The 27,825-nt window shown below is 43.5% G+C and overlaps 1 protein-coding gene and 1 long non-coding RNA gene across 3 annotated transcripts in view; one reads left to right on the top strand and one right to left on the bottom strand.

The window, feature by feature from the left end:
* Positions 1 to 27,825, bottom strand: part of LNX1 (ligand of numb-protein X 1) — a 195,866-nt gene that overhangs the window by 100,959 nt on the left and 67,082 nt on the right. The window contains exon 3 of one of the 2 annotated variants that reach the window (XM_002745839.7): positions 15,725 to 16,190. In XM_002745839.7, the coding sequence (XP_002745885.1) occupies positions 15,725 to 16,104 (380 nt within the window). In that variant the 5' untranslated portion in view covers positions 16,105 to 16,190. Of the gene's footprint in view, positions 1 to 5,920; positions 6,270 to 15,724; positions 16,191 to 27,825 lie in introns of those variants that run through there. The other variant, XM_002745840.7, reaches the window with a different exon arrangement.
* On the top strand, positions 308 to 27,825 carry LOC118152295 (uncharacterized). Its single transcript, XR_004740926.3, has 3 exons — positions 308 to 393; positions 21,358 to 21,563; positions 27,349 to 27,825. It is a non-coding gene; the product is annotated as an uncharacterized LOC118152295 (long non-coding RNA).

Below are 27,825 nucleotides of genomic sequence, written 5' to 3'. Positions count from 1 at the left end.
TGTCAGGCAACCATCAGGTGATAGGCAGTTGCTAATTGTCTCTCTAAAATAATCATTGGTTGGAGCCAGGGCCAGGCAGTTTCCCAGTAAATAGAAAATGCCTGAAACTGGTGATGAGTTTCCTAATAAGATCTCAGGAGTTGGGTGAGTAGACTCAACCATGCGCACTAAGATGCAAAATGGCGTTTAAGTGGTATATGAATACGCAACCGGTAAGGAGAAAACTCCTCAAGTGAGCATCTGCACAACTTCAGTAAACACAGTGCGCATGCTCCCCTCCCAAGCGCTGGCAGGCCACTGCGCATGCGGACAGCCCACTTCCAAGGGAAGAAACAGGGCAGGAGAGATGCAACCGCCTGGAAACATGACCACGTATGAAACACCAAGCCAAAGGTCAGACCACCCACCTGATCTCAAGTCACCCGCTTGGCCCTGTTCTAAGTGGACTTCCTTTTGTTCCTGCTGTAAAGCTTTGTAATACACTTTTCCTTCCTGCTCTAAAACTTGCCTCAGCCTCTCACGCTGCCTTATGGCCCTCGGTTAAAAAGTCTTTCTGCTGAGGTAGCAAGAATTGAGGTTGCTACAGATTTGCCGCCAGTAACACTTCCATAGCCCTAGATGATTTAAGTTTCAGAACTGGAATTGCTCATTTTAATCTCCTGAGTCCAAAACTCCAGTGGGAATAAGCTATCCCCACTTAGTACTACTATCTCAACAGGGATAAGAAAATGAAGTATAATTTTCTCTCCAGATTCTAGCAGGAATGTGGTTCCTAGCGATTCTACTTACAGACCAAAGATATCTGACTCCAAGCTAGAAAGAGCACAGCATTTCCTGGCTTCCTGGGAAGTCAGTCACACAGCTAGCGACACTAGTTTCCAGGACTTGTCATCCTCCAGCGACCATGCCTGTCTTTTTGGTAACTATGTTCCTAAAATGAAGGTACTTTGAAAAGCGAGTCCCCAACTAACTGTGCTTCCGCTCAAAGCCCACTCAGACTTTGCACCATAGGCATGAGCAGGTCACACCATTGGAATATAGCACAAACAGAATAACTTTCAAGAATGATGGGAACTAAAAGTATTAAACGTGGGAAGGAGAAGAAAACACTTCAGTTTTCTATAAATAGCTCGAGGGTTTGCTGTGGGGAGTGCCAAATGCATCACCAGTACTAGCTCCACTCCGCCCAATTCTAAGTTTTTTTCTTGGATTTTTGTTAGACTTAAATATTTAAAGAAATGAAACAAAAGCCAGGTGATGACTGACCAGGGCAATGACAGTCCCAGTTATTCAAGTACAGTGCTGCAACCTGAAACATCTAAGATGAGCCTAGCTTGTATCATTAGGAGCAAGGTCAACATTCCCTTCCACGGAAACCAACCAGGGGCTTATTTATCATAGCTCGTAACATTTAGGGGTTGGCCAAGATACGAGGCAAATTCGTTTAATTTGATTTAACTTAATTGTGCCCTGAGCCGTGCAGAAGCTGGGCACACAAACATTACTACACCCCAGTATCTCCTCAGAACTCACCCGGTAAAAGTTCCTGATGATGCGCAGCACTGAGTAGGGACAGAGACGAGTGACACTTTTCCACAGCAGAAGTCGGCGGAAGTTGGCTTTCTAGCTGGAGTGAAGATTCTTAAATTCTAGGCCCATACAGATCACCTGGGGAGCTTATTTAGAATGAAAACGGGGAGGCCTCATGAGAATCACCTGAAAAACTTAAGCATGAAAATGGATGGACCCCACTAAGATTTACATTTTAGTAGGATTTCGAGCCCCCCCAAATATGCATTTAGAAAACAAACTCCGCCCTCACCTCTGATGTGAGTGGTCCCCAGAACCTATACTGTTCTAAGGTCTTCATCCGCAAGCCTCTCCATGTGCAGGCCTGTAAATAGAGGCCCAGAAAGATGAGAAGGCTGTTTCCATGCTCATGCCCATAATGCTGAAAGTTATTTCCCCAGGTTCCCTTTAGGGTCTAGGAAATTCAGGAAAAATGCTCATGGAGGTCTTCGGGTGAGGGCCTGTGGGGAAAGAAAGCACTGTCGTTCATCCTTAGGGCATGCTCTTTGCAGCCCAGGGGCTGTCCTAGATTCCCTGTGCCCTGATCTATGCATTGGGACTCCACACCAAAACTCTTGTTTTAGGGTTCTTCTGTCAAATTCACTCTCCTCGAGATCAAGGATCAGGTGGCAATGGACATATTTAAACAAGGGACTGCCCTGGTATAAACACACCAGATAGCAATAACTTAAGCATACCCTGAGGCTGACCCTGTGTAGCAGACACATGTGCGTGTGGTTTGGAGTTCCAAGCTAAGGAATCAGGGAGTCGCCAACCAGGAGGTGCATTCCTTATCTATGAGAAACAGCTGAAGCCCAGCCCAGCCCAGGGAATGTAGGCTGTATAGGAGACCGATGCCCTTTGTTTTGGGTTATGTCAAGGTTGCTGGGGGAGACTATTAGGCAAAGGGTCCTAAGTGAGTATAAAACGCGTGCCTTTTGCAAGTGGTTGGAGTTCTGTCCAGCTCACCGCCATTGGACTATATGCAAGGCGGTTCTCCTGTCTAGCCCGCTGTCACTGGACTCTCTCCCCTTTATGTAAGCCCCAGTAAAACCCCATGTCTCATTTGCCATTTCTGGATGGTCTGTTCATCCTTTTGAACCTGGTGTCTGCCAGTGGAGTCCAGAGGGGCCTGGCACAACATTCCGGATAGGTTTGGCCAATTCATCATACACTATTGGCCCTCAAGGCCAAACCAGGTGTGCCTAAGTGAGGTGCTAAATTGGACACAGGTTTTTTGTTTTGTTTTAAATTGAATTTGAATGCTTTCAGGCATTATGTATTCATTCTGCAGTAGCCAGAGGCCTCATTACCTCCTTTTGTCTTATGCCTGAATGAATGATGCACATTTTAAAATAATTTCTGCCTGGCTCCTGTAGGCATTTGAGTTTGAGAACCCTGGGCCTCATGCTACATTTGAATCCATTTACTGGATTAGTTCCAGTGTCTGGGCCGGGCATGAACTCAGGAAGACAAGAGTGTGTTGGAGTTAGAAAGGAAAATCCAGGAGGGTCTGTGCATCTGGAAGCACTAGGAATACAGGGCAAGCTTCTCCGAATGCCAGGAGTCCAAAGCTCAGACAAAGGGTGGAGGAAGCCTGGCAGATCCACCGAGCTCTTGCCTGCCTTTGGGATCCCACCGCCCAGAGTAGTTAAGGCCTCCATCTTAGACATGCAGCCATCACCCATCAGCCCTGCTCCCAAGGGTGCTACTGACCCAGCAGTCCTACTGTTCTTAATGATTGTTTTTCAAGCTTTGGCAACAACCACAGTCAGCCCCCAACCTTTTTGCTGGTGCTACTTACCATCCCTGAAATACTTCCTCTTTCCACCCCTGATTCTGCCTCATTCCTCTCTAAGCACTTCAAGATCCAGCTTAAACCCCCAACTTCTCTAGAAGCTTTCCCTGATCAATTTACCAACGTGGACAATCTCTGTCTCCTCTCAACTTACTACCTACTCTGCTTTTCAACGACTTATTTCCATCTGCCTTGAATCATTGCTTGCATCTCTTACATGTATAAATTTCAGCTCCTCAATTAGACTGTCAACTCCTAGGGGGTGGGTACCATGCCTCAATTCTTCTTGCTTGGATTCCTTAGAGAACACCACAGTACCTGAAATGTGTCACTAATTCAGCAATTAGTTAATAATCCCCAGTAGCATCAGGGAACAGCTGCACAGAATTCTCTCACAAAGCATACATGGCAACTGGAAGCTTCTAAGAAAGTCAGATAAATGTGGAAATGCCGTCCTGGCAATTCCCTGGCATCATACTTTCATAGATTGCTTGTGTCCACTCAGTTATTCAGCAGAAAAGTTGCCTTTGATTCGTGTACTTGTAGAAGAGAAAAGTATTAAGTGGTATTAGGGCCTTCCTTCAGTTAGGTTATAAAATTGAAAGCAAACAAATGTTAAGATTTGTCAATGGCAGGAATCCTTGTGTAGGAATAGCAGGAATCCGTAGTGGGTAGAGTGGTGGCCCCCAAAAGATGTCTACCCAGAACCTGTGAATGTGACCGTATCTGGAACAAGGGTCTTGTAGATGCAATTAAGGATCTCAAGATAAGATTACCATGGAATATCCAACTAGGCCCTAAATCCAATGATAAGCATCCTTATAAGAAGAGGAGAAGGCAAAGAGAATTGAAGAGAACACTGAGGAGAAGGCCATGTACAGACAGGTGGAGACAGAGGTAGAGTTATGCAGCCACAAGCCAAGGAACATCTGCAGCCCCCCAAAACTAAAAGAATGCAAGAAAGGATTCTCCCCTACAGCCTGCATAGGGAGCATGACCTTGCTGACACCTTGCTTTCAAGCTTCTGGATGCCGGAACTGTGGGAGAATAAATTTCTGTTGTTTTAAGACACCCAACTTGGGGTAATTCATGACAGCAGCCCTAGGAAACCAATATAGCAATGAACAAGGATAGCGGATGGGAGTGGGTGGGCAGGGAAGAATACCATGGCACTGGGTTCCAAAGATCGCAACCTTAGCATCCACAGAGGGAGGAAGGAGCCTTTTCATAATCTCTGCCATTGTCCATTTGTCTAGAAAAGCTTCCGCAGGGTCATTATGCCCTCTGAGATGCTCATGGTTCAGATTTAAGCCAGATACTTTCTCTTAGAGACTGGGGGTTACATTCTAATAAGATGGGACCAGATAATCCTGAAATGCAGAGTCCCCAGAACAAATGATCTGCTTTTAAGAACCTAGCTCTATTTATCAAAGATCACCTGCTGTATTAGACAAATTGGCTGGTCCAGCTAATTACAAAGGAGGCACAGGCTAACACCACATAGTCATGGGTGGTAACACAGTCTAAATGTGACCAGCCAAGCTTTTCTAATCTGGGCTCTATAAACTCTAGTTGAAGTCTCTGTTTTCATTTGCCTGCTGACTGCAATTTACACATAAGCCAACTCTTGCTATTTTTCCCATCTGGTTAGGTTCGTAAGAAGGAATATATTTTTGCAAATGTTCCAAACATGAGGCGCACACACAGCAACACTTTTCCTATGATTGCTAGAAGCCATTCACATCGGTCTGTAGTCCTTCTTCAAAGCTTACTAAGAAAAGGAGCCGGAAAAATATCACTAGAGTTGGTGATATGAGGCATTTCCTCACATAAAATGGACATGGGTCCTGTAGGAAATTGTCTTTATTTTTCAGAGATGCACAATGATGTATTCAGGGGTGAAATGTCACGATGGCTACGATTTGCTCCAAACCAATGCAACAAAAAAATAGATGAAGCAAATGGGGCAAAATGTTAACCATTAAATCAAGGCAATGGAAATACGTGTGCTCAGGGCATGTTTCTTGGTATCCCAGAGGCTTAAAGAGCATCAGAAATCAAAATAACATGAATATATATGTTTTATACATAGGGTTCTTTTTTTGATGATACTATACCTGTTTTTAGGTATAGACACTGATTGTCTCAATAACGGATGATGCCTGCTTGCAATTATAAATATCCAGCAGAGGCATACAAGATCTATGCATACAAGCTCTGTTCTTAACTGGTCTTCAGTATTTATGGAGGGAAGGGAAGATCCATGTATTGAGGAAAAAGAGTACGAAGAAAAAAGCAGCACTGTCACTGAAGCAAGAAAAAAAATGCCTTGTTAAGAAAGCCCTGCATCTGGTAATATGGGGCTTTTTTGTCAAGTCAGACAGCTAAGCACGCCGCTTTAAACTGCTGGCAGGGCGCTTTGTCCAAGTGCATCTAGTGTATGTGGAATTTCTTCCTCTAAATGGATATATCAGCTGGGGAACGGACTCGGGTCCCACCCCCAGCACACTAGGCACACAAACACACACAGGCACGGACAGAGAGGGGACTCACAGTTCCGAATACAGGAAGTGCAGGTTTCCCACATTGTCAATGTAGTTAGCAGGACTGAGCCAAGGCAAGACCAGCAACAGAAGCGCCTTCATTCTCCGAGCAGTGTGCTGCTTTCTCCCTGGCCACCTTCTGTCAGCTACAAGGGCCCAGACCAGCCAAGCTCCTTTAAGCAAACCTTGCCATGCGCCCACAATCAGTAGATCATAAAGAATTTGACTGAGAACCTTTAGATTAAGCCACGTTAATAAATCACGGGCCCGTAAGAAGATTATGCTCTCTGATTCTCAGATAAGAAGATGTAGAAACGCAGGGACCCACCATAGTTGGCAAGAGGGCTTAGGCTAAGAGCAGGCAGGCTGATGCCCAGGAAAGGAACCAGCCCCTCCTACAGGATGCGGACTGGTTCTTGGGAAGCAGCTGGTACATTTACATCACCGGCTGGGAGCAGACAGGCTGGGAGCTAAAGTGTGTTGGAAGAGGGCATGAGCATGGCACATTCAGGCCCCACGGTGTGAATGATTAAATCATCAAAAGCTGCCCTCCAGCTTGCTAGAATGACACTGTAAGAAATTCCCATCTTTGGAGCAGCTTGGAGATCTGAGCTTAAAGCGAGCCTTCAGATGTGATAACACAGGAGTGGCTGAAATATGAACCAACTCCACCTCCCCCCGCACTGTGTGTGTATTTAGAGTACGATGGAAAACATTTCACTGATCACTGTCTTGACTACACTGACATGTGCAAGAGATGTGACAGTGACAGCTTTCTTGCTAATTTTGGAAATTGGCTCTATAGAAGAACAGGCTGTGCCATTCTCTGTTGGAATAACAAAGAGCCCCAACAGACACAAAGTTCTGTCCAAATAATGGACAGGCTCTTGTTTGGTGAGGAGGGTGTCACTCCATTCTTCCTTCTCCCTGAGGGGGTTGAACTCAGACATGAGCTGTATGGCCCTTGCTGTTTCATTTAAGCTCCCAAGCCTCAGTCACCTTCCCTTGGAAATGGAGCTAATTATGCCTTATCTGCCTGGCCTGTCAGGGACTGGGCCATAGCCCCTCTTCCAGCTTTAATATCTGGGATTTTAGACTGCATCACCTGACTCAACAGTAGGACTTCTTTGCAGGCCTAAGCTCTGGAATGCCACAGAAGCCCCCAGGACTCCCCCTTATCCCATATTCAAGAAGATTAAAGTCCATTTTGCCAACTCAAGGCCAGAATCTTAGTAGACATCCTCAAAGGGATAATTACATTCATCGCATCAATGACAGCCAAGCAATGATAGCAAACTCCACTCCACAGGAAGACCAGAGAAAAGTCTACAGGATGAGACCAATTGTGATGAACTGAGTAGTAATTACGAATTTGGCATCAGAGGCAGGGTTACAAGCCTTTAAATATGAAGACTCTTAGAATGTGCAGATTTAAGGCCAGGCGTGGTGGCTCAAGCTTGTGATCCCAGCACTTTGGGGGGCCGAGGCGGGTGGATCAATTGAGGTCAGGAGTTTGAGACCAGCCTGGCCAACATGATGAAACCCCGTCTCTACTAAAAATACAAAAAATTAGCTGAGTGTGGTCACAGGCTCCTGTAATCCCAGCTACTTGGGAGGCTGAGGCATGAGAATCGCCTGAACCTGGGAGCCCGAGGTTGCAGTGAGCTGAGATTACACCACTATACTCCAGCCTGGGCAACAAGAGTGAAACTCCATCTCAAAAAAAAAAAAAAAAAAGAATATGCAGATTTAACTTCGACAGTTTACGGTGGGGATGAACGATCTTGATAAAACAGGGCATGTAATAATTCATAATTTTGTTGAGGTCTAAATTTGAATTCTATTCTCTGGAAGGCTGCTCTGCAAGAGTGAGTCAGAGCTCGTGGAAGGCTTTGGAAAGGAAGTTCGGTTTGATATTTAGGTGCTGGGGTTAGAGAAGCTTGAGGTTGGAGTTCTAGCTCTGCTGAATACTAGCTGTGTGACACTGGGCGTGTTTGCTTAAACTTTCTGAACCTTCGTATCCTCCCCTGTAAAAGAAAGACAATAGTAATTGGGCTTAACTCAGAGTGCTGGTAAGAAGGTGAAGTGAGACAATGCCCACAAAGAACAAAGCTATTAGCTTATCGTTTTTCATTTTGTTTTGTTTTTTAGAGACGGAGGTCTTGCTCTGTCTCCCAGGCTGGAGTGCTGTGGCACAATTATACCTCACTGCAGTGTGAACTCCTGGGCTCAAGCAATCCTCTTGCCTCAGCCTCCCAAGTAGCAGGGACTACAGGTACATGACACCATGCCTGGCTAATTAAAAAAAAAAAATTTAAATCTTTTTCAGAGATGAGGGCCTCTCTATGTTGCCCAGGCTGGTCTTGGACTTTTGGCCTCAAGCAACACTCCTGCCTCAACTTTCAAGTAGCTAGGATTATAGGTGCGAGTCACTGCATCTGGCTCTACTGTTGTTAGTAACCATTAGCCATAGTGAATGAACCTAGCTGGAAGCTTAGCATCTGTCTCCAAGAGGCGTTGTTATTCTTTTCTTATTCCTTCTTTCCGCCTATACTATTAGGGAAGTGACATGCTTAGTCTTTTCCTAAATATAGAGTTTCACTGAGTCCTGAAGCGTTCTCTTTTTTGATGTCCAGGCCCTTCTGTATAGATCAGAACACTTAAGTAGCATGATGTATTATAAAGGTTGTGGACTTCACATTGGTATTGGATTGTATTTCTGATGATCTTGGACATGTCAGATTGCTTCTGACATTTGCTACATCTTTATTAGAAAAGGATGACTGCCCATTCACCATCTTGCATTTAAAGGGGAGAAAATTAATTCATTAATGTGACTACAACATAAATATGAAGATATAGTTTTCTGTTGTTCCTTTATGGTCACCATTGCAACCACGGCTGGTGGCCTTGCAAATATTTAATCTCCCCTTCTTCTTTATAACAGAGCCTGGGTTTCGTTTATGCTGGTACTACACATAGACTCTCTCACAGATGGGCAGCTGTATAACACAATAGTGACTAATGAGGTATGAGCAGAAATTCCTGGGGAAGGCATCCCAGAAAGCTCTTTAAAGGGGGGGTGTCTCCATTGGCACAACAAGCTCTTTAAAGAGAGGTGTTGGCCGGGCACAGTGGCTCACACCTGTAATCTCAGCATTTTTGGAGGCTGAGGCAGGCGGATTACGAGGTAAGGAGATTGAGGCCATCCTGGCCAACATGGTGAAACCTTGTCTCCACTAAAATACAAAAAATTAGCTGGGTGTGTGGTGGAGCACACCTGTAGTCCCAGCTACTTGGGAGGCTGAGGCAGGGGAATTGCTTGAACCCGGGCAGCGGAGGTTGCAGTGAGCCAAGATGGCACCACTGCACTCCAGCTTGGCAACAGAGCAAGACTCTGTGAAAGAAAGGAAGAAAGGGAGGGACAGGGGAAAGGAGGGAGGGAGGGAGTAAGGGAGGGACGGAGATGTCTCCATTGGCTCATTGCACATTGTACTTTTCCCTGCCTGCCTAGTTCTTTTTGCCTGGAACTTGTATGTGATACTGGAGCAAGCAGCCATTTTGAGACTGTGAGGTGACAAACTTGAGGATGAAAGCTAAGCTGATTCCTGCTGGCATGATGACAACATCATAGTTATCCTGGGCTTCTACCTCTAGATTTTGTGTTACATGAGAACAAAATTTCTACCTGGTTATACCAATATAACATAATCTTCGATTACCTGCCACCTGATGTAATCCTAATTAATACAATCCCTTGGGGCTAAAATCTCACCCTCAAATGGACAGAGATTGCTCATTAACTTCCTTGCCAGTAACTAGCCCTAAGCCTATTCCTTGCCCTATTCTTTGCCTGGCTGTCCTATTTATCCTTAAATGTCATCTCAGATATCACTGACCATCTCCTATTTTCTTGTTTTTTGTTTTCACTAAGCAGGGTTTCTTTAGGGGCCAGGAGAAAGTTGGCTTCAGAGTTAGGTCACAGTATAGACGTATGTCAAAGCACAGTTATTATGAGATGCTTAGTCCGGCTGAAATGACCAGCAAGAGTAGTCCATGACAACTTTTTTTGTTTGTTTGTTTTTTGGAGACGGAGTTTCGCTCTTGTTACCCAGGCTGGAGTGCAATGGTGCGATCTCGGCTCACTGCAACCTCTGCCTCCTGGGTCAAAGCAATTCTTTTGCCTCAGCATCCTGAGTAGCTGGGATTACAGGCACGCGCCACCGTGGCCAGCTAATTTTTTGTATTTTTAGTAGAGATGAGGTTTCACCATGTTGACCAGGATGGTCTCAATCTCTTGACCTCGTGATCCACCCGCCTCGGCCTCCCAAAGTGCTGGGATTACAGGCTTGAGCCACCGCGCCTGGCCCATGACAACTTTTATAGGTAATAGTCCCCTGTATTTTTTCTTTCTGCAATAAAGTCTTCCCCACTTTGCAGACAGCTGGCTGTGTTGTCCTAAACACAATACCCTGGATGGAAGTAAAGGTCAACCGAGGTTCCATGGTAGACCTTTGGAGAAGAAGCTTCTAGGACATTGGATGTCAAGTTAATCAGGAAAATATTCCCAGCCAGCCTTCAGCCACGTGTGTCTTGGGCCAATTATATCACATTTTCATTCATGGCTCTTTTCAAATTATTGAACAATTAACTCTCTATTCATGGTAGTAAATACTTGAGAAGGGCCAGTTTTATTATCTTCCATTTTTAGAAAATAAGAGAGTAGATGCAGCAAACCACCGTGGCACACGTACACCTATATAACAAACCTGCATGTTCTGCACATGTATCCCAGAACTTAAAAACAAAAGAAAATAAGAGAGAAAGTAAAGGGCAAAGTGACTTGTCCTATGAAACAATTCATGTGTGTTTTCAACTTCTCTCTTTTATCTTTGAAAGGTCATTTCTTTAGAGGCAGAAATCACTACTTACTTTTCTTTCATTCAGTGCCTGACCTATTGTGAATCCTTGCTAAATGCTGTGTATGCAGATGCTGAGATTACACAAAGAAGAGGTGGTCTTGATCCTAAAGTAAGTCTCGCTCAGGATCAAGAAGTAAAAGCTTGGCATCCACACACGCTCTCATTGATGGTCTGGGTCAAGAGAGACGACCAGATGGGTCCTCTGCAAGGGCCCCACTACATACTGGTAATGGCTTTCACTCAGGAAGGCTGCCATTCAACTCATTAAGTTCATTACCCCCATGTGATGGGAGACTGTAAGCATTAAGAGGACAGTCAACAGAATTAGCCAGAAGATTCCAACCAAGAACTCTCTAGTCTGAAAGCAGAAACAGTTGTCCAAGGAATCAATGATTTAGCCAGTCATGCATACCCACAGCAGGTCCTGAATGTTTTACTCAAGTGTTTATATTTAGTAGTTAGACAAATATCATTTACAAATAAAATGAATTCCGGAGAAAACAGGTAGCATTTGTTTAAAGATGTGATGCTGCCTGCCTGCGCCCTGACTTCAGTCTCCCGTCGGGCAGCAGATGCAGAAGTTTCAGTTAGGCAGGATGTATAAACTCAGGAGATTACTGTACAACAAGGTGATTACAGTTAATGTATTGTGTACTTGAAAATTACTAAGCAAGTCGATTTTAAGTGTTTTCATCACAAAAAAATGGTACATATATGAGGTAACGCAGGTCAACTGGCTTGCTTTAGCTATTTCACAATATATACATATTCTAAAACATTGTGTTGTACATCATGTATACAATATGTATGTCGATTAAATTAAAAAATCTAAAACAATTTTAGCTAGATGCATATTTATTGAATAAAGTGATGTGAAAGATCAGGCAGACCAATACAAAATTTTATTTATTTATTTATTTATTTTGAGACGGAGTTTCACTTTTGCTGCCCAGGCTGGAGTGCAATGGTGTGATTTTGGCTCACTGCAACCTCCACCTCCCGGTTCAAGCGATTCTCCTGCCTCAGCCTCCTGAGTAGCTGGGATTACAGGCATGTGCCACCACACCCAGCTAATTTTGTACTTTTTTAGAAGAGACGTGGGTTTCTCCATGTTGGTCAGGCTAGTCTCGAACTCCCAACCTCAGGTGATCTGCCCCTCAGCTTCCTGAAGTGCTGGGATTACAGATGTGAGCCACCTTGCCAGCCCAACCAGTGCAAAATTTATAAACAGAAGCTATGACAGCACTCCCATACACGCAGCCACCAGCCCAGAGGCCTCATAGAGAAAAGTAAACACTTGCCTCCTAGCAACCTCTTAGTTTTCCAAATTCAAGGGCCTCCAGAGGTATTAACTACTTCTTAAGTTCTTCTTAATATCCCTCCTAAGGGGAGGAAGAGGAGACCTACTGGCTCATCACAGGCCCAAAGCCCAAGAGAGATCCACAGTCAGGTTCTAGGTTAGTTTCAAACTCTTAATTCTTGCCAATAAAACGTCCAGGGGGCAGGAGGCGAGGGAGTGTATATTAGGCATATGATGACTAATACATAGAATACATTTTTGGAAATGTTGGATTCAACCTACTTAGGAAGCAGAAGTGTGGAGGCTTGAGAGCATGTGTTGAGGCCCACGCCTCCCTGATGTGGGGGCGTCCTCTCCGGAGAGCTGCTGTGGGTGCCTGTGAAGGACTTACTCAGAGGCTGCAGCTTAAAAAGGTGACTCAGTTTCAGGTAATTTTGGGTTCTCTCTTCACTGCCGTTTTCCAAATGTGCATCTCATCAGCTGAGTGTTCATCAAGCCTCCATCTCGGGCTTCCTTGATGTATGTGTCAGTCACACAGGCTTCAGGGGTTGAGGGTGAATGGAATTCCCAGTCTGCTTCAGGCAGCCGAGGAACACTGTGTCATGTTTCTCCTGAAGACCTCACAGATTCCCAGCAGTCCCCTCCTAGCCCTTCCCCTTCCCCTTCCCCACCTCCCTTCTGGCCTCCCCCTCAGATCCACACACCAGCTCCCTGTTTTTAGAAACATTCTCAGGCCCAAAGCAGTCCTGGATGAGGGGATGAGGAGGAATGGCTGGTTTTCACTTGCTCCCCAGAGGATGCCTCCACTGCTGTCTTCTGTCTCCCCACTCTTACTCTTGGAGTGGGCAGAATAATTACCCCCAAAGATGTCCAGCTCCTAATCCTCAGAACCTCTGAATATGTCGCTTTATATGACAAGGGACTCTGCAGATGTAATTAAGAATCTTTTTTTTTTTTGAGGTGGAGTCTTGCTCTGTTGCCCAGGCTGGATTGCAGTGGTGCAATCTTGACTCACTACAGCCTCCACCTCCCAGGTTCAAGTGATTCTCTTGCCTCAGCCTCCCGAGCAGCTGGGCTTACGCACCACCATGCCCAGCTAATTTTTATATTTTTAGTAAAAACAGGATTTCACATGTTAGCCAAACTGATCTCAAACTCCTGACCTCAAGTGATCTGACCGCCCCAGCCTCTCAAAGTGCTGGGATTATAGGTGTGAGCCTCTATGCCCCACCTAAATTAAGAATCTTGAGATGAAGGCATCACCTTGGATTATCCAGGTGGGCCCAAGGTAATCACATGAGTCCTTATAGGAGGGAGGGAGGAGGGTCAGAGTCACAGAAGGAGATGCAAGGAAGCAGAGGCCAGAGAGAGCCTGGAAGATGCTATGTGGCTGGCTCTGAACATGGAAGAGGGAGCCACGAGCCAAGGAATGCAGGCAGCACTAGAAGCTGGAAGAGGCAAGGAAAGGGATTCTCCCCTGGAGCCAACAGGAATGCTGCCCTAGTCCACCAACAGGTGTGTTCGACTTCTGACCCTCTGAACTGTGTGATAACAAATTTTTTTTTTTTTCCTGTTTTTGAGAGTCTTGCTTTGTCACTTAGGCTGAAGTGCAGTGGTGCATCACAGCTCACTTTACCCTCCACCCCAGGCTCAAGCAGTCCTTCCCCATTGAATAGCTAAGACTGCAGGCACACATCACCAGGTCTGGCTAACTTTTAAATTTTTTGTAGAGGGGGGTCTCGTTATGGTGTCCAGGCTGGTCTCAAGCTTCTGGGCTCAAGTGATTCTCCTGCCTCAGCCTCTCAAAGTTCTGGGATTACAGGTGTGAGCCACTGCACCCAGCAATTTGGATTGTTTTAAGTTACTAAGTTTGTGATCATTCGCTATAGCAGCAACAAGAAATGAACACAGCTCCCCAGCATCAATGTATAATTGTAACACATTGGGAACACGGGACTGTGGTGAGTGTGAAGGGAGCTCCACTGAGCTCTTTCTCCTCCTCATGTTCTTCATCGCCCTGCCTAGTGTGGCCCCCACTCTTGAACCTGGCTCTGTGCCAACTCCTGTTGGCATCGACCTCATCTTTGACTCCAGACCCACTTCTTTCCCACCAACGCTTCTCACACCTGTGCAAAACTTTCAGCAAAGGTCACAAACAGACTCCCTTACCCACTCCTCCTTTAACCATCTCTACTTCTGTGGAATAAGGGAGGGAGGGCATCCTAGTTTAAACACCAGCAATAACAGCTGCAACCCCCAAAACCTGGGTTAGAAGCATCTGGCTCAACATCTTGGAGAGAAAAATGAATTCACTGACATAATGAGCATGGAAAACACGTGCTAAGCATTACACCCAGGCCATTGCTTTTGATGCAAACTTCCATGTTAGAGAATCCATGCATGTCCCAAAAGACAAAGACTCAGATTCATGACCTAAGGTATGTGAACTTTAAAAAAAAATACCTCCACTTGCTTCTTGCCCTTGTCATGACAGGAACCAGGATAAACACCAGCTTCCAAATTTCCTTACAAAATAATTGTGCATGACTGTTCACCCTTTATTAAGCACCTTAAATGTTCTCAATGTCCAGCAACACGACAATGTAAGTGGACAAAATAAGAGGCAGCCAGATGGGACAGGTGATGTCAGCCACCAGCAGTGGTAGTCACACTAGAATCCTGCCACTGGTGTGGGAGTGTGGGTGTGTGTGTGCATGCACAACTTAGTGACTTGGCCACAAAGTTAGGACAATACATTGCTTGGAGGACAAAATTTTCCTAAATTTCTCATTTTAAAACTTAATTGAGAACATCTCACACCTCCTCAAAGGACAGTTGTGCCTTGTCAATTCCAATACAGAGGAAATTCTAATAATCAAGGGTCAAACTGGGACACCTTTTTTGTGTGTGTTCTTCAGTGAGAAAGCAAGGAGTGCCCATCAGGAAATCCTTTTGGGGCCCATGAGCCTCTGAGAAGCTGCTCATATACCATCTCTGGTAGATTTCACATTTCAGTGCGCACGCACACACACACACACACACACGCGAGATGAGCTGGTCACAAAAGGGCAAATACTATATGATGTCATTTACATGAAGCATTTAGAGCAGTCATATTCATGGAGACAAAAAGTGGAATGGTGGTTGCCAGGGACTGGGGGAAGGTGGAATGGGGAGTTCATCTTTAATGGATATTGAGTTTCATCTTCCATAATGGAAGATGAAAAATTTCTAGAGATGGATGGTGGTGATGGTTGCACAATATGGGACGGTACTTACTACCATGGCACTGTACACTCATAGTGATTAAAAACGGTAAATTTCATATTCCAGTTTACTACAATTTTTAAAAATCCATAAACCACACATAAAACGCAACTCTGCCAAATGTTGTTTCCTCACACTGAACCATCAGTATAAATACCTTGCTGTTTTTTTATTTTGAATGGATCATTTCATTGGTTGTAACGAAAAAGAGAAATGAGCGTTCCACGGAGCCCCAGGATGCTAGAGGCCACGCAGCTCTCAGGAGACAGGGGGGTCCAGCTGTCCCCTTGGTACAGGGCTTTCTGGCTTGCTGAGGGGGACCTACCTGGTTTGAAAGTGGTGCTCGAGGTCGCAGCGTTGCAACACCTGGGTGCAGTGCTCCCTGAACGGGCAGGTCACCAGCAGCTTGTTGAGGAGCTTGTTGACCAGGATGCTGGACTTCTTGCAGTGCTGCAGAACCAGAGGCTTGCGGTCCATGGGGCAGAAGTCCTTCTCCACTAGGAAGTTGGTGAGGCAGAGGGTGCAGTAGGTGTGTCCACATGGAGTGTCCAGGGGGTCCAGCAAAGCCTGCAGGCAGATGTGGCAGATGAGGTCATCATCCACATCCTCTGGGTAGCTGTAGAAGTGGTTTTCCTCCAGGGAGTGGGCTTGGCCGCATATTGCACACAGGGGTTCAGGGTCACTGACAGGCTCTGGCTGGTTCATGGTCAACTGGGGAGCAGTATGACAGGAAACTCAGTCACACAATATTTCCTTGGGAGCAAGTCAAGATCTAGGAGCCATCCACACACCTAAAAGAGAACAAGAAAGCTCACCTTTGCTTCCAGCTCATGAAAGGTTTATGCTTACGGTAGATATGGGGAACTGAGCTTCGATTCAGAAGGCCAGGGTTGAGTGTCTACTCTGGAGTGACTGACATGCCCCATGGCCTCCTTGTGCCTCTATTTTTCCACGCAAGCCAGTGGGAATAATGTTCACCTTTAACATCCTCACATTGGTGTGGTAAGAATCATTTGGGTAATATCTGGGAAATAAAGTAACTCAAAAGCAAAATACCCTAACAAATGTAATTTGTAACTAAAGAACATAAAACTGTGATTAAAGTAACTCAAAGGTAATATGCTCTAAAAAATGTCATTTGTTAAGAAAATTAAATAGACCAGTGATTTATAAAATTCTCATCAGATCAGGACAAGAAGGAAGGAAAACAGTTAACGCAGTGATGGCTTTGTCTTACCTTTCTTCCCTACCTTTCTCCCAAACTCAGAAGATGTAGGAGATCAGAGCTTTCAACTAAGTCATCTGAGAGGAAATAGTGCCATTGAGCCTTTTGTATTTTCACTATGATAAATGCACTATTGTCTCCTGTAAGCATTTCACTCAGTTGGTCATTAGTGGCTAACTGGGCTCTGGACACACTGCCTGGGTTCAAATCCCACCACTATGGGGCAATGATTTCAGACTCTGTTTTCACATCTGTAAAATGGGAATAATCACAGCATACTTCATAGAACTCTTGTGAGGATGAAATGAGATATGATACATAAAGTTCTTTTTTTTTTTTTTTTTTGAGACGGAGTTACACTCTTGTTACCCAGGCTGGAGTGCAATGGCGCGATCTCGGCTCACCACAGCCTCCGCCTCCTGGGTTCAGGCAATTCTCCTGCCTCAGCCTCCCGAGTAGCTGGGATTACAGGCATGTGCCACCATGCCCAGCTAATTTTTTGTATTTTTAGTAGAGACGGGGTTTCACCATGTTGACCGGGATGGTCTCGATCTCTTGACCTCATGATCCACCCGCCTCGGCCTCCCAAAGTGCTGGGATTGATACATAAAGTTCTTAGATTTGCATCTACCACATATTAAGTGCTCAATAATTCTTACATGTATTTGTTGCTGAATTCACTGTCTCTAGTCTAGTTCTGTTGGCCAAGAAACTGAAAACTAGAGGTCCTATAAAGGGCTTTTGGCTTTGTTCTAATAGGACTCTTTTATTCCATTCGATATTTCTTTTTTTTTTCTGTTTTTTTTTTTTTTTTTTTTTTTCTATTTCTGTTTGAAGTGGAGTGCAGTGGCACAATCTCCACTCACTGCAACCACCACCTTCCAGGTTCAAGTGATTCTCCTGCCTCAGCCTCCTGAGTAGCTGGGATTACAGGCACATGCCACCATGCCTCGCTAATTTTTGTATTTTAAGTAGAGACAGGGTTTTGCCATGTTGGCCAGGCTGGTCTCGAACTCCTGGCCTCAAGCAATCCACCTGCCCTGGCCTCCCAAAGTGCTGGGATTACAGGTACAAGCCACCACATCCAGCCTAGATATTTCTTTTAAACAGTAGAATACTATCACAATAAGTGTTTTCCTTTAACATAGATAGGAGTCAGCGATAACCAAGTTTTTCAACATGCTTGCTTTGCATCTAGAAAGTCTCTTGGGTAAACAGTCAGTAGTTTTCAAGCATCACCTCTGGGCTAGGTCGTGAGTTGGATATGCAGACCTTTGAGAGAGACATAAAGGATATGCTTCTGCTCTTAGGGTGTCCCCAGTCCAGAGGGGACATGGACATGTACACAAGTAGGATCCCAGATCATCAGTGCAAACTAGGGCTCTGGGGCAACTTTCATGGTGATGAATCCTGCCTTGGCCAGGTGTGGTGGCTCACACCTGTAATCCCAGCATTTTGGGAGGCCAAGGCAGGTGGATCACCTGAGGTCTGGAGTTCAAGACAAGCCTGGCCAATATGGCAAAACCCTGCCTCTACTAAAAATACAAAAATTAGCCTCCCAGTTACTTGGGAGGCTGAGGCAGAAGAATTACTTGAACCCGGGAGGCAAAGGTTGCAGTGAGCAGAGATCGGGCCACTGTACTCTAGCCTGGACAACAGAATGAGACTCTCAAAAAAAAAAAAAAAAAAATGAATCCTGTCTTTTCCCTCAGCCCCAAGTCAACTTTCCTCTTTTCCAAAAGTCAATTAAAAGACCTTATGCTTTCCACAAGAACATAAAGACACATGAATAACCTAACAGGAAATTAGCCACATTTGGAAAGAGCCCAGCAGTCATAAACTGTATTATATCTCTTTTTTTTTCCAAATAAAGTTGGAGGTTGTTTGTAGAAACACAGCCTTATCTCAAAAAGAAAATACATTGGCTTCAGGCTTTCATTGAGTCAGCTTTGTTGTTTACATTTCCGTACTGCGGTAACATGCCTGAGAGGACACTCTAGTGAAGAGGTTGATGGAAAAATGCCCTGAATGTAAAAACATTTAGAAATTGTAGCATTTTATTTACCATCAGATAGGACCACAGAAGGCAAAGGTAGAGGGTGCAGGAGGGGGCAAAGCTGTTTCATGGAAATCTATGTTAGAGCTGCTAATTGTCCTCAAGGCTGTTAGAAGGTACCGGAATCTCACAGGAAATGTTTTAAGTGACACCAGAAACATTGAAAAATAAACATGAAAATGGAAATGAGCCACCCAAAAGATTATCATCTACCATCTACCATCTATAGGGGGAAAAAGGTTCACACAGGATGAACTAAAGCTCTAGGTCTTTTAAAGCTTCTCTGCAGTGTTCTGCCATATAGACCCACATGCTACAGTCTTGGTTATTCTTTCTCATGAAGATAAATTCAGGATGCACTGTGGCCAAACCAGTGAAAATACAACTTTACATTTCCGGGCCATTCACCTATTGGTGAAATGGTGGCACTGAACCAGATTTTCATTTTCAAAATGTAGAAGGCATCAGATGCTGCCAGATCTTCCAAAGGAGTGGAGATAGGAGGAAACCAAGGGGCAGCTTTGCCCACTCCTCCAGCTCTGCCGTTATTATTATTATTATTATTATTATTATTTTTAAAGATGGGGTCTCACTCTGTTGACCAGGCTGGTCTTGAACTCCCGGCTTCATGCAATCATCTCTTCCTCCCAAAGTTCTAGGGTTACAGACGTGGAGCCACCATACCCAGCCTGCCATTATTTCTTTAATGCATCTGTTTCTTCATATTCTGTCAAAGGATCCTAGCTTAAAAAAAAGTTGTGAACTGCCAGACTAGATTGTGTACAACAGGCCCTTCCAGAAATACAGTTCTATGATTCGGTGCTAATCAAGTGGGGATTTTCTGTTTTGTTCTGTTTTTGATGATTAGATGTTTGGGAAAAATCCTTTTTTCATCTAACAGCTCTTTGAACATTTATCGTGTGCCAGGCACTGTGCTAGGGGCCTTAGACTATGGTATACAATGTTATTCAATTCTCACAAATCCCCAGGGTTTTAGTTAGTTTCTTTTTTTTAACAGATGAAGAAACAGAAATGCAGTGTGTAAGTAACTTTTCAATCATGCCAAAAAAAGAAACAAAACAGGCAGGGGCTGTCTGACTCCAAGTTTCTGCTTCTACTTCCCTACTTTTTCTCCCAGCATCTTTCTTACTTTTTTTTTTTTTTTTGAGATGGAGTTTCACTCCTGTTACCCAGGCTGGAGTGCAATGGTGCGATCTCGGCTCACTGCAACCTCCACCTCCTGGGTTCAGGCAATTCCCCTGCCTCAGCCTCCCGAGTAGCTGGGATTACAGGTGCGTGCCACCATGCCCAGCTAACTTCCAGCATCTTTCTTGATTATGGCTAGTCAAAATCCCAATAACATAACGCATTAAAAACAGGAGACCCAGGAAATTCGAGGCTTTATATCTCTTCAGGCTCCATTGCAAGTAGAGTCACGTATCGTTTCATGATGAAGACATATTCTAAGAGGTGCACTGTTAGGCAATTCAGTCCTTGCGAGAACATCATAGAGTGCACTTACACAAACCTTCATGGTACAGCTGACTACACGCCATATAGGTGTGTAGTCTATGGCTCCTAGGCTGCAAGCCTGTTCAGCATGTAACTGTACTGAATACTGTAGGCAGCTGTAACACAATGGTAAGCATCTGTATATCTAAACATAGAAAAAGTACAGTAAAAATAGTATTTTAATCATATGGGACCACTGTCATATGTGGAGTCTGTCATTGACCGAAACATGATCATGTGGTCCATGGCTGTAGATTCATCAAAGATCTCTGGAGAAAAGATTCCTTGACGTGACCCAGTGCTGAGGCAGAACAATGGAATGGGGTAAGCAAAACAGCAGATTTCACTGACTCCAATTCTTTTATCTTTTCCCTTCCTCCTTTCCTTTCTTTTCCTTTCCGAGAGCAATTTGAATTCCCTGGCATCTACCCATGTGGATAAACCAAATTCTTCATATAATGTTAATGTAAACACTGCTGTATATATTTTCCGATTTCACTTTAGACTAAATAAAGCCTACATGAATAGAAACAGATTATGAGATAATTGACTGAACAAGCAGTTTTAGCTCTAAGGGAAACAACGAGGTAGACTTTAAAAATATGATTAATATCTATCTGGTGGTTCTGACTTTCAGTGTATAGCTTATAAACATGTATGATGTATCATGTTTTCAGACCTATTGGGGCCTTGCTGCTGGACAGAGAAGAAATTATCAAAAATCATTAAGTCTTAAAAAGTAAAGTATTTTCTCCCACCAAAAGTAACGGATAGGGCCTGTCGGTTTGTGTCCACATAAATTTACTAAATCTATCGGTCACCAGCACCTCTGGTCCTGGCTGAAGTAAGTAGACAGAGCTGTGATGCAGGGCTTTGGTATTTAGAGTAAGCAAGAGTAGCAGAGTGGATTGATTTCCTCCTTATGCACGTGTATGGGGGTAGGGTGGAAATCTTACACTTTTTTGGTATAACCCTGTGTGCCTCAGGAATCACCTTTTCCTTCTTCCTTTTGATCTGAAATAGGACAGAAGCTGGAGGTGACGTTTAGAGATATATGTAGCCAAAACAACCAATCTAGTGCTGAAAAGCACACAGAAAAATAAAAAAAAACCCGTCTCTCTTTGCTCCTAATCCCTGCTTTCTTTCCTACCATTTTATTGTCTAGCCTAAAACCTGTATAGAAGCTTCTCTGCCTAATTCTCAAATTCTGAACTTCCTGGATGACAGAATACCAGAGCAAAAGCCGGTCTGTGCTGCCTGCAACCAAGAGGGTCATTCGAGATCGTACGTCTACTATCACCTGCACTAGACAGATTTAAGAATAGCCTTTGGAATATAGCCTGTTTGGAAGTGGAAACATTTGCGCATCAGGTAACTCATTAGAACAATGGGATCCTTGGTGTGCTATTGTCCTGCTAATTCTCCTGCACCCTGACTTTGCTGAAGATGGTTATCAGATGTAGTTGCCAGAATAAACCACATACTCCACTAGAAAGACAATGGGTAAATATAACATTTGGCATGCGACATCGAGAGTTTTACATGTTCTTCCCATTGAAAGGACAAGATCTGACCCTAAAGCATCTCTGAAATTGTTGCCTGAGTCACAGTTTCCTAGCAATAGAGGAGGATTCCATATTATGAAAAAGAGTCCTTCTTTATAGTCAAATGGAGGTGTGTCCTGCATTGGCACTTTAATCTTGTCAAAGATGACACACTGTAGCCACAGACTCTGAGTTGAAAGGAAGCCCTGATGGATAAAAAGGGTCTTTATTACTTTATAAAATAGATAATTCTGCCTTTGGACAGCTTTGATTATTAGAGGAATAAGTCCCCATAACGAGCAAAAATTTCCCTTTTACTACCTCACTTGCCTTCTTCACAAGTGCCACTGTTACCTTAGGAGCTCTTTACAATGTGTCTTATATCTTAAGTTATTTAATTATTTGAAGACAAATCCCATGTTCTCCCCCCGGGCGAGTAGCCTCAGGTTCAGTGAGCATTTATTCAGCATCCAAATCTAATCTGCAAGCTCCCCATTTGTCAGTGTCTCTCCTACAATGTATGGTAGAATGAACTCCAGAACTCCAGGCCAGAGTGAAGTGGGGGGATCTGTTCCCTTGCTGTGACTGCCAGACAGTCTGAGACTGCATCCGCTTTCTTGTAGTAACAGCACACACCACTGCTGTTACTGGAGTGGGCACAGCAGGAGACACTGCCCTGAGGCCTGGAGAAAACAATTTTGGAGGTGGTGGAGGAGGTACATATCTTAAAAGTAAAAAGGTAGAAATGTAGAAGCTTTTAAAAACAGAAGCAATAGCTCTGAACGCAGTTCAGAACTTGCAAAAATATTTAGTGGCATTAGGTGGATTTATATAAACAGAAGATAGTTTTCAATGGCTAAACAGTTCAGTACTGAAACCCACAATGTATAATCCTTAGAACCATTGGTATCTGGGGAATTTAAGGCTCTCTTATTTGTTTATAAACATCCCTTTACTTTGATAAATCTCATTCCAAAATGTACTGACATAGTAAATAACACAAGAAAAGAGAAATGGGAAGCATTTAAACAAATGATGAAAGAGATAATTTTTCCCACCCAGACTACAAACACCGAAGAACTTCCACTGAAATTCACAATAAATGAAAGGGTGGCTCAAGCCTGTAATCCCAGCACTTTGGGAGGCTGAGGCAGGTGGATCACGAGGCTAAGAGATTGAGACCATCCTGGTCAACATGGTGAAACCCCGTCTCTACTAAAAATACAAAAAATTAGCTGGGCACGGTGGTGCGTGCCTGTAATCCCAGCTACTCGGGAAGCTGAGGCAGGAGAATTGCCTGAACCCAGGAGGCGGAGGTTGCAGTGAGCCGAGATCACGCCTTTGTACTCCAACCTGGGTAACAAGAGCAAAACTCCATCTCAAAAAAAATTAAATAAATAAATAAATAAATAAATAAAAGTTAAAACAGTAATAAGCCACAAGCAACTGATGGAGAAGCAATGGAAGAAACGAAGACTGCAGCTCCAGGTGCCCCATTTCCCCACCCCACCCCAAAAAGATGCACAAATACTTGAAAAAGGGAAGTATCCAAGGAGGTATACTGGTCACCCGGGACCATGACAGTTGTCCCCTTATCCAGGGGAAGGGTGTCTTGCTGAAGAACCTGGCTCATGAAAAATTCCTACTTTGCCACAGCATGTTCAGAGAAATCCACTGAATACATTCCTAAGTAATAGATCTAGTGCTATGCTGAGCCATGTTGCAGGCTGAGGCCAAAGGAAAAAAATGTATGTCCTGATATGTACATTTTTGTTTATTTTTTAATGGCTAATTTTTCAGATTCAAGAAGTTGAAAAATGTGGAAAACATGAAGAATAAGTATATCAAAACTTAAAACATCAATTTAAGTTTAAATATTTTATTTATTCTCAAAATAATTTCAAAAATAGTTTTGTTTTCCTGGCTTTAAAGGAAACATATTACCAATAGTATTTTCAAAAATCTTCCTGTTTGCTCAGTGTATTAGTCCATTTTCATGCTGCTATGAAAAAATACCCTAGACTCGGTAATTTATAAAGGTAAAGAGGCTTCATGGACTCACAGTACTACATGGCTAAGTAGGCCTCACAATCATGGTGGAAGGTGAAGGAGGAACAAAGGCATGTCTTACATGGTGGCAGGCAAGAGAGTGTGTGCAGAGGAACTGCCCTTTATAAAACCGTCAAATCTTGTGAGACTTATTCACTATCACAAGAACAGCATGGGAAAAACCCACCCCCATGATTCAATTACCTTCCACTGGGTCCCTCCCACAACAGGTGGGAATTATGGGAGCTACAGTTCAAGATGAGGTTTGGGTGCAGACACAGCCAAACCATATCACTCATCTTGTTTTTGATTGAGGAAATTGCCATGTTTGATCATTTCTTTTAACTAAGTAATAATCCTAAATAATTTCTAAATAACTTTAGATTACTGATCTTGTCTTTATTCAAATAAATTTTGATCTTCTATATATCACGGATTTTTTGCATTCATTTTGTATTTTTAAAAATATTACATGCACATTGGGATTACTGAATTTTTTTTGGCACCTTAAATTTTGCACCTGAAGGTGAGTTTCTCACTTCCCTCACCTTAATTATGACCTTGTCACTGTTATTTTTAGAAACCTAAGTAGGGAGAGTAGAATATCAAAACTGTGGTTTGGATGCAGCTGTGCTACCAACTACCTTTTTGGGTCTTGATATTTTCCTTTTACCTGACGTGGTTGCCAGCCAGGTGCAATGACAAAACAGCAGAAACACAAACTCTTCCCAAGTGTGCCACTAAACTTTACCCAAGGTCTGAATTGATTGTTGCTTCAGCTGATTATTACACTTAAGAGAGACACAGAGGAACCACTCACTTCATTGAAGAGAAAAATGTAACCTAGAGCCAGGTCTCACAAAAGATCATAAAATGACTGGCTCCTGTAGGAGCTTTGTTTCATGAGTACAGAGAGCCCAGTCAAGTAATAAAGAGTTCCCTCCAGCAGGGACACTCCGTGGAATGTGACATTTTACAAACAGTGTGAGGCTCTGCCCTACTGTATTAATGTTTGCTTTGCAAGTTTTGCTTATTCAAAAGTTGTTCAAAATCTGGTACTCCCTTCAGCGAACCCTCTTGTTTTATAGCATGTTTCAAACACACAAATGATAACTCTATATCAGCTGATTCCCGAGGTGACTTTTAGCTTCAAGAAAATGAGCTTAAGGGTTTTTTTTTAATTGTTGATGATGCTTTGAAATTTGGATGAAGCTCCATGTGGCAGAATGGTTGCTTAGTTTCAAACTGGTCACTGGGGTGACAGCTCAGCACAAAGATCACAATCACAGTCAGAAACACCATCCGGGACCATGAGGAGCAGAAATATACCCACAGAAAAACTGAAAGAACCAGTGCCTGCGACGTCTTCAAATGGTGGCCTCCTCTCTCTTTCTAAAACAATTCACCCAGCAGGCATGTTCGCCTAACTACTGCCCTGGCCCTAGCTGTAACTCCTAAATCGGGTTACAGGGAGTGGGGGAAAATAATTGACAAAGTTAAGGCAAAATTTACAATTACATTTAAATTTTAGATAAATTTAGTGAAACCTGACAGTATCAATAACGTACCATACATTATTTTCATAAATGCCAATTGTAAACAAACATACACAGAGGACGGGCACATGTTCTGTGGGCTATTCCCTGGCTCACAGACTCTTATGTCATAGGGAAGTATTAGGAGCATTAAAGACCTGGATAAAAATGGTCACACATGGAATAAAAATTATCTTCAAACTAAGAAACTGGGTTTGGAAGTTGGGGGTGATTTTTCTGTGTTTGCATGTTGCGGGGGCAGATAACACTGCAGAGGAAAGAGGGGAGGCAGGAGCTTAAAGGCTGCTGCAAAGGTTCTGGTTAGCTCTGCTTCTGCTTAACTTCTAAATCAGTGATCTCAAAGAGGGCCTAAGTCACTCATTAATGGAATCTGTGAATGACATTAGCCTGTACAGTATTGCAAACACCCGAAAATACAAAAGAAAAAACCTTTTAAATGGTCTTTAAAGAGGTCAGAAATATGTCAAGAAATTATAGGAGAATTGAACTAAAGGGAGACCTTGTAATACATCTGGAGTCAATAAGGAAGGACATAGATGTTCCAAATGTGGGGAAAACAAGGGAAGTGGTTAAGTGAAAAGAGTCCCGGGTGGCTAGCCAATTAGACAAGTTTTAGGAGCCAGGGAATGCCTTTCATAAGCAGGTTAGAGAAGAGTGTTTCTTCTCTTGATGAGATTTTACCACCTTTCCCCTGGGATGTCATACTTGGGTGTGTCTGCAAAAACTGTGTAAAAGAAAAGATGTCCTTTCTTTCCCTAGTCCATAAACATGATGCAATAGAACTGACCCCCTGCAAACAACAACAACAAAATGAAGGCAGAGTATTTTTGCATTGACTCAGAGCTCTGTTCATGTATGGAGTCACCAAGGATCCTGGGAAGAGCAGGTATCAGAAGGATGTGGAAAAGAAGCAAACTGTCATTCTTTCATCCAAAGCTGAAAAACAGTTTCAAAAAGTGGTTATGTAGTTAGTTTTTTAAAAACAGACAGCCAAGTTTTATGGAGGGAAGGACAAGCTAAGGAAAGATATTTGAATTCTCAACATTTTCCTGCTGTGTTTCAATTCTACAGGGGTCATGGATTTGCCTAATCCATGCATGGCACTGGTCTTAAACTCTGTGAGAGTTCCTATAGGGAATTCAATTTCATCTCGAATAAATTTAAGTCTAATTATGAAAATAGAGCTTATACATAGGAAAAAAATATAAAAACATTCTAGGAGAATACACAATAAAAGGCAACATGTATAGTGCCCCAAAACAGGAGCCATGGACAAGCTTTGGAGGAGAGACAACAGAGTGTGTGTGGCCAGAACAATCAAGGAAAGTTAATGGGATAGAGGGTCCTAGGGAAGGATCACGAAAGATAACTGGGATCTGGACACGTGGGATATAATCCAAGCGAGAAGAACCTAAGCAGATGTGTCAATCAAGGAAGAGTAGTGATCTCTTGATGTGATCCACATGACGACCTCTATGTGAGGTTTTAAAATGATTTATTTAGAAGTTATCGGATTTTGAGTTGGGTAAGGAACTGTAATTTTCACCAAGTAGAAAAATCCTCTTTTCAAGATCCCTACAGGATGACCTACAAGCTTTTACTTGAAACACTTCCACTGATGGAGAACTGGTCAGTTTTTCAAATAGCTGACTGCTTCCCATGTTACTTTAACCTTTGGCCTTCTTCTGGCTTTTGGTGTAACATACATCACATTTGCTTCCTCAAAACATGACACATACATCCCCAAATTAAAGACAGCATTGGTGGTTTCTCCCTTGTTTTCCTCTTTGTCTTTGGTTCTTCCAATTGTCTCCCTGGGTAGTCCAGGTGTTGGTAAAAGATCTACCCAGGATGCCTTCTAGTTTGAAAACATGTACCTGGAAGTGAACAGTTACCCGGTTTTGGTTTGGTGGACTCAGGATTCAGTGGAGTGATCACTTCCTTAATCAGGGTACTATGTGTCTACTAATGCAATCTAAGATGGCTTTTACTGTTTTGTCTTATTAGATATATCACACTGTTGACTGGAAGAACTCAGTAGGCCTTTAGAGTACCGAACACTCCAGTGGCATGAACATAGAAATCAATGAAGGTAGTGGTGATGGCTGCCAATTCTTAACTCTCCTTGCCTGTACTTTGCCCAGTATTTCAGCCTCCAAGTGGACAAGAAATCTCTCCATAAGTAGCTGGAAGAGCTTGTGTATATGGTTGTCAGCTGAGGTCCCTGCAAAAGATATATGCACGTCTTAACCCCAGAACCTGTGACTATGACCTTACAGGAGAATGATCTAAGAAAACGATCTTAGAAGATGTCATGAGGTTTGTGATCTTGAGATGAGATCATCCTGGATTATCTGAGTGGGTCCTAAATCCAATGGCAGATGTCCTTATACATTTACAAGACCAAAGGAGAAGACACAAACGCAGCAGAGAAGGTGATGTGAGGACAGAAGCAGAGATTGGAATTATGCAGCCACAAGCCAA

The sequence above is a fragment of the Callithrix jacchus genome, chromosome 3 (assembly GCF_049354715.1).
Source record: "Callithrix jacchus isolate 240 chromosome 3, calJac240_pri, whole genome shotgun sequence".
Taxonomy (NCBI): domain Eukaryota; kingdom Metazoa; phylum Chordata; class Mammalia; order Primates; family Cebidae; genus Callithrix; species Callithrix jacchus.
The sequence above is the reverse complement of the archived record's forward strand: the minus strand, read 5'-3'. Positions and strand labels throughout refer to the sequence as shown.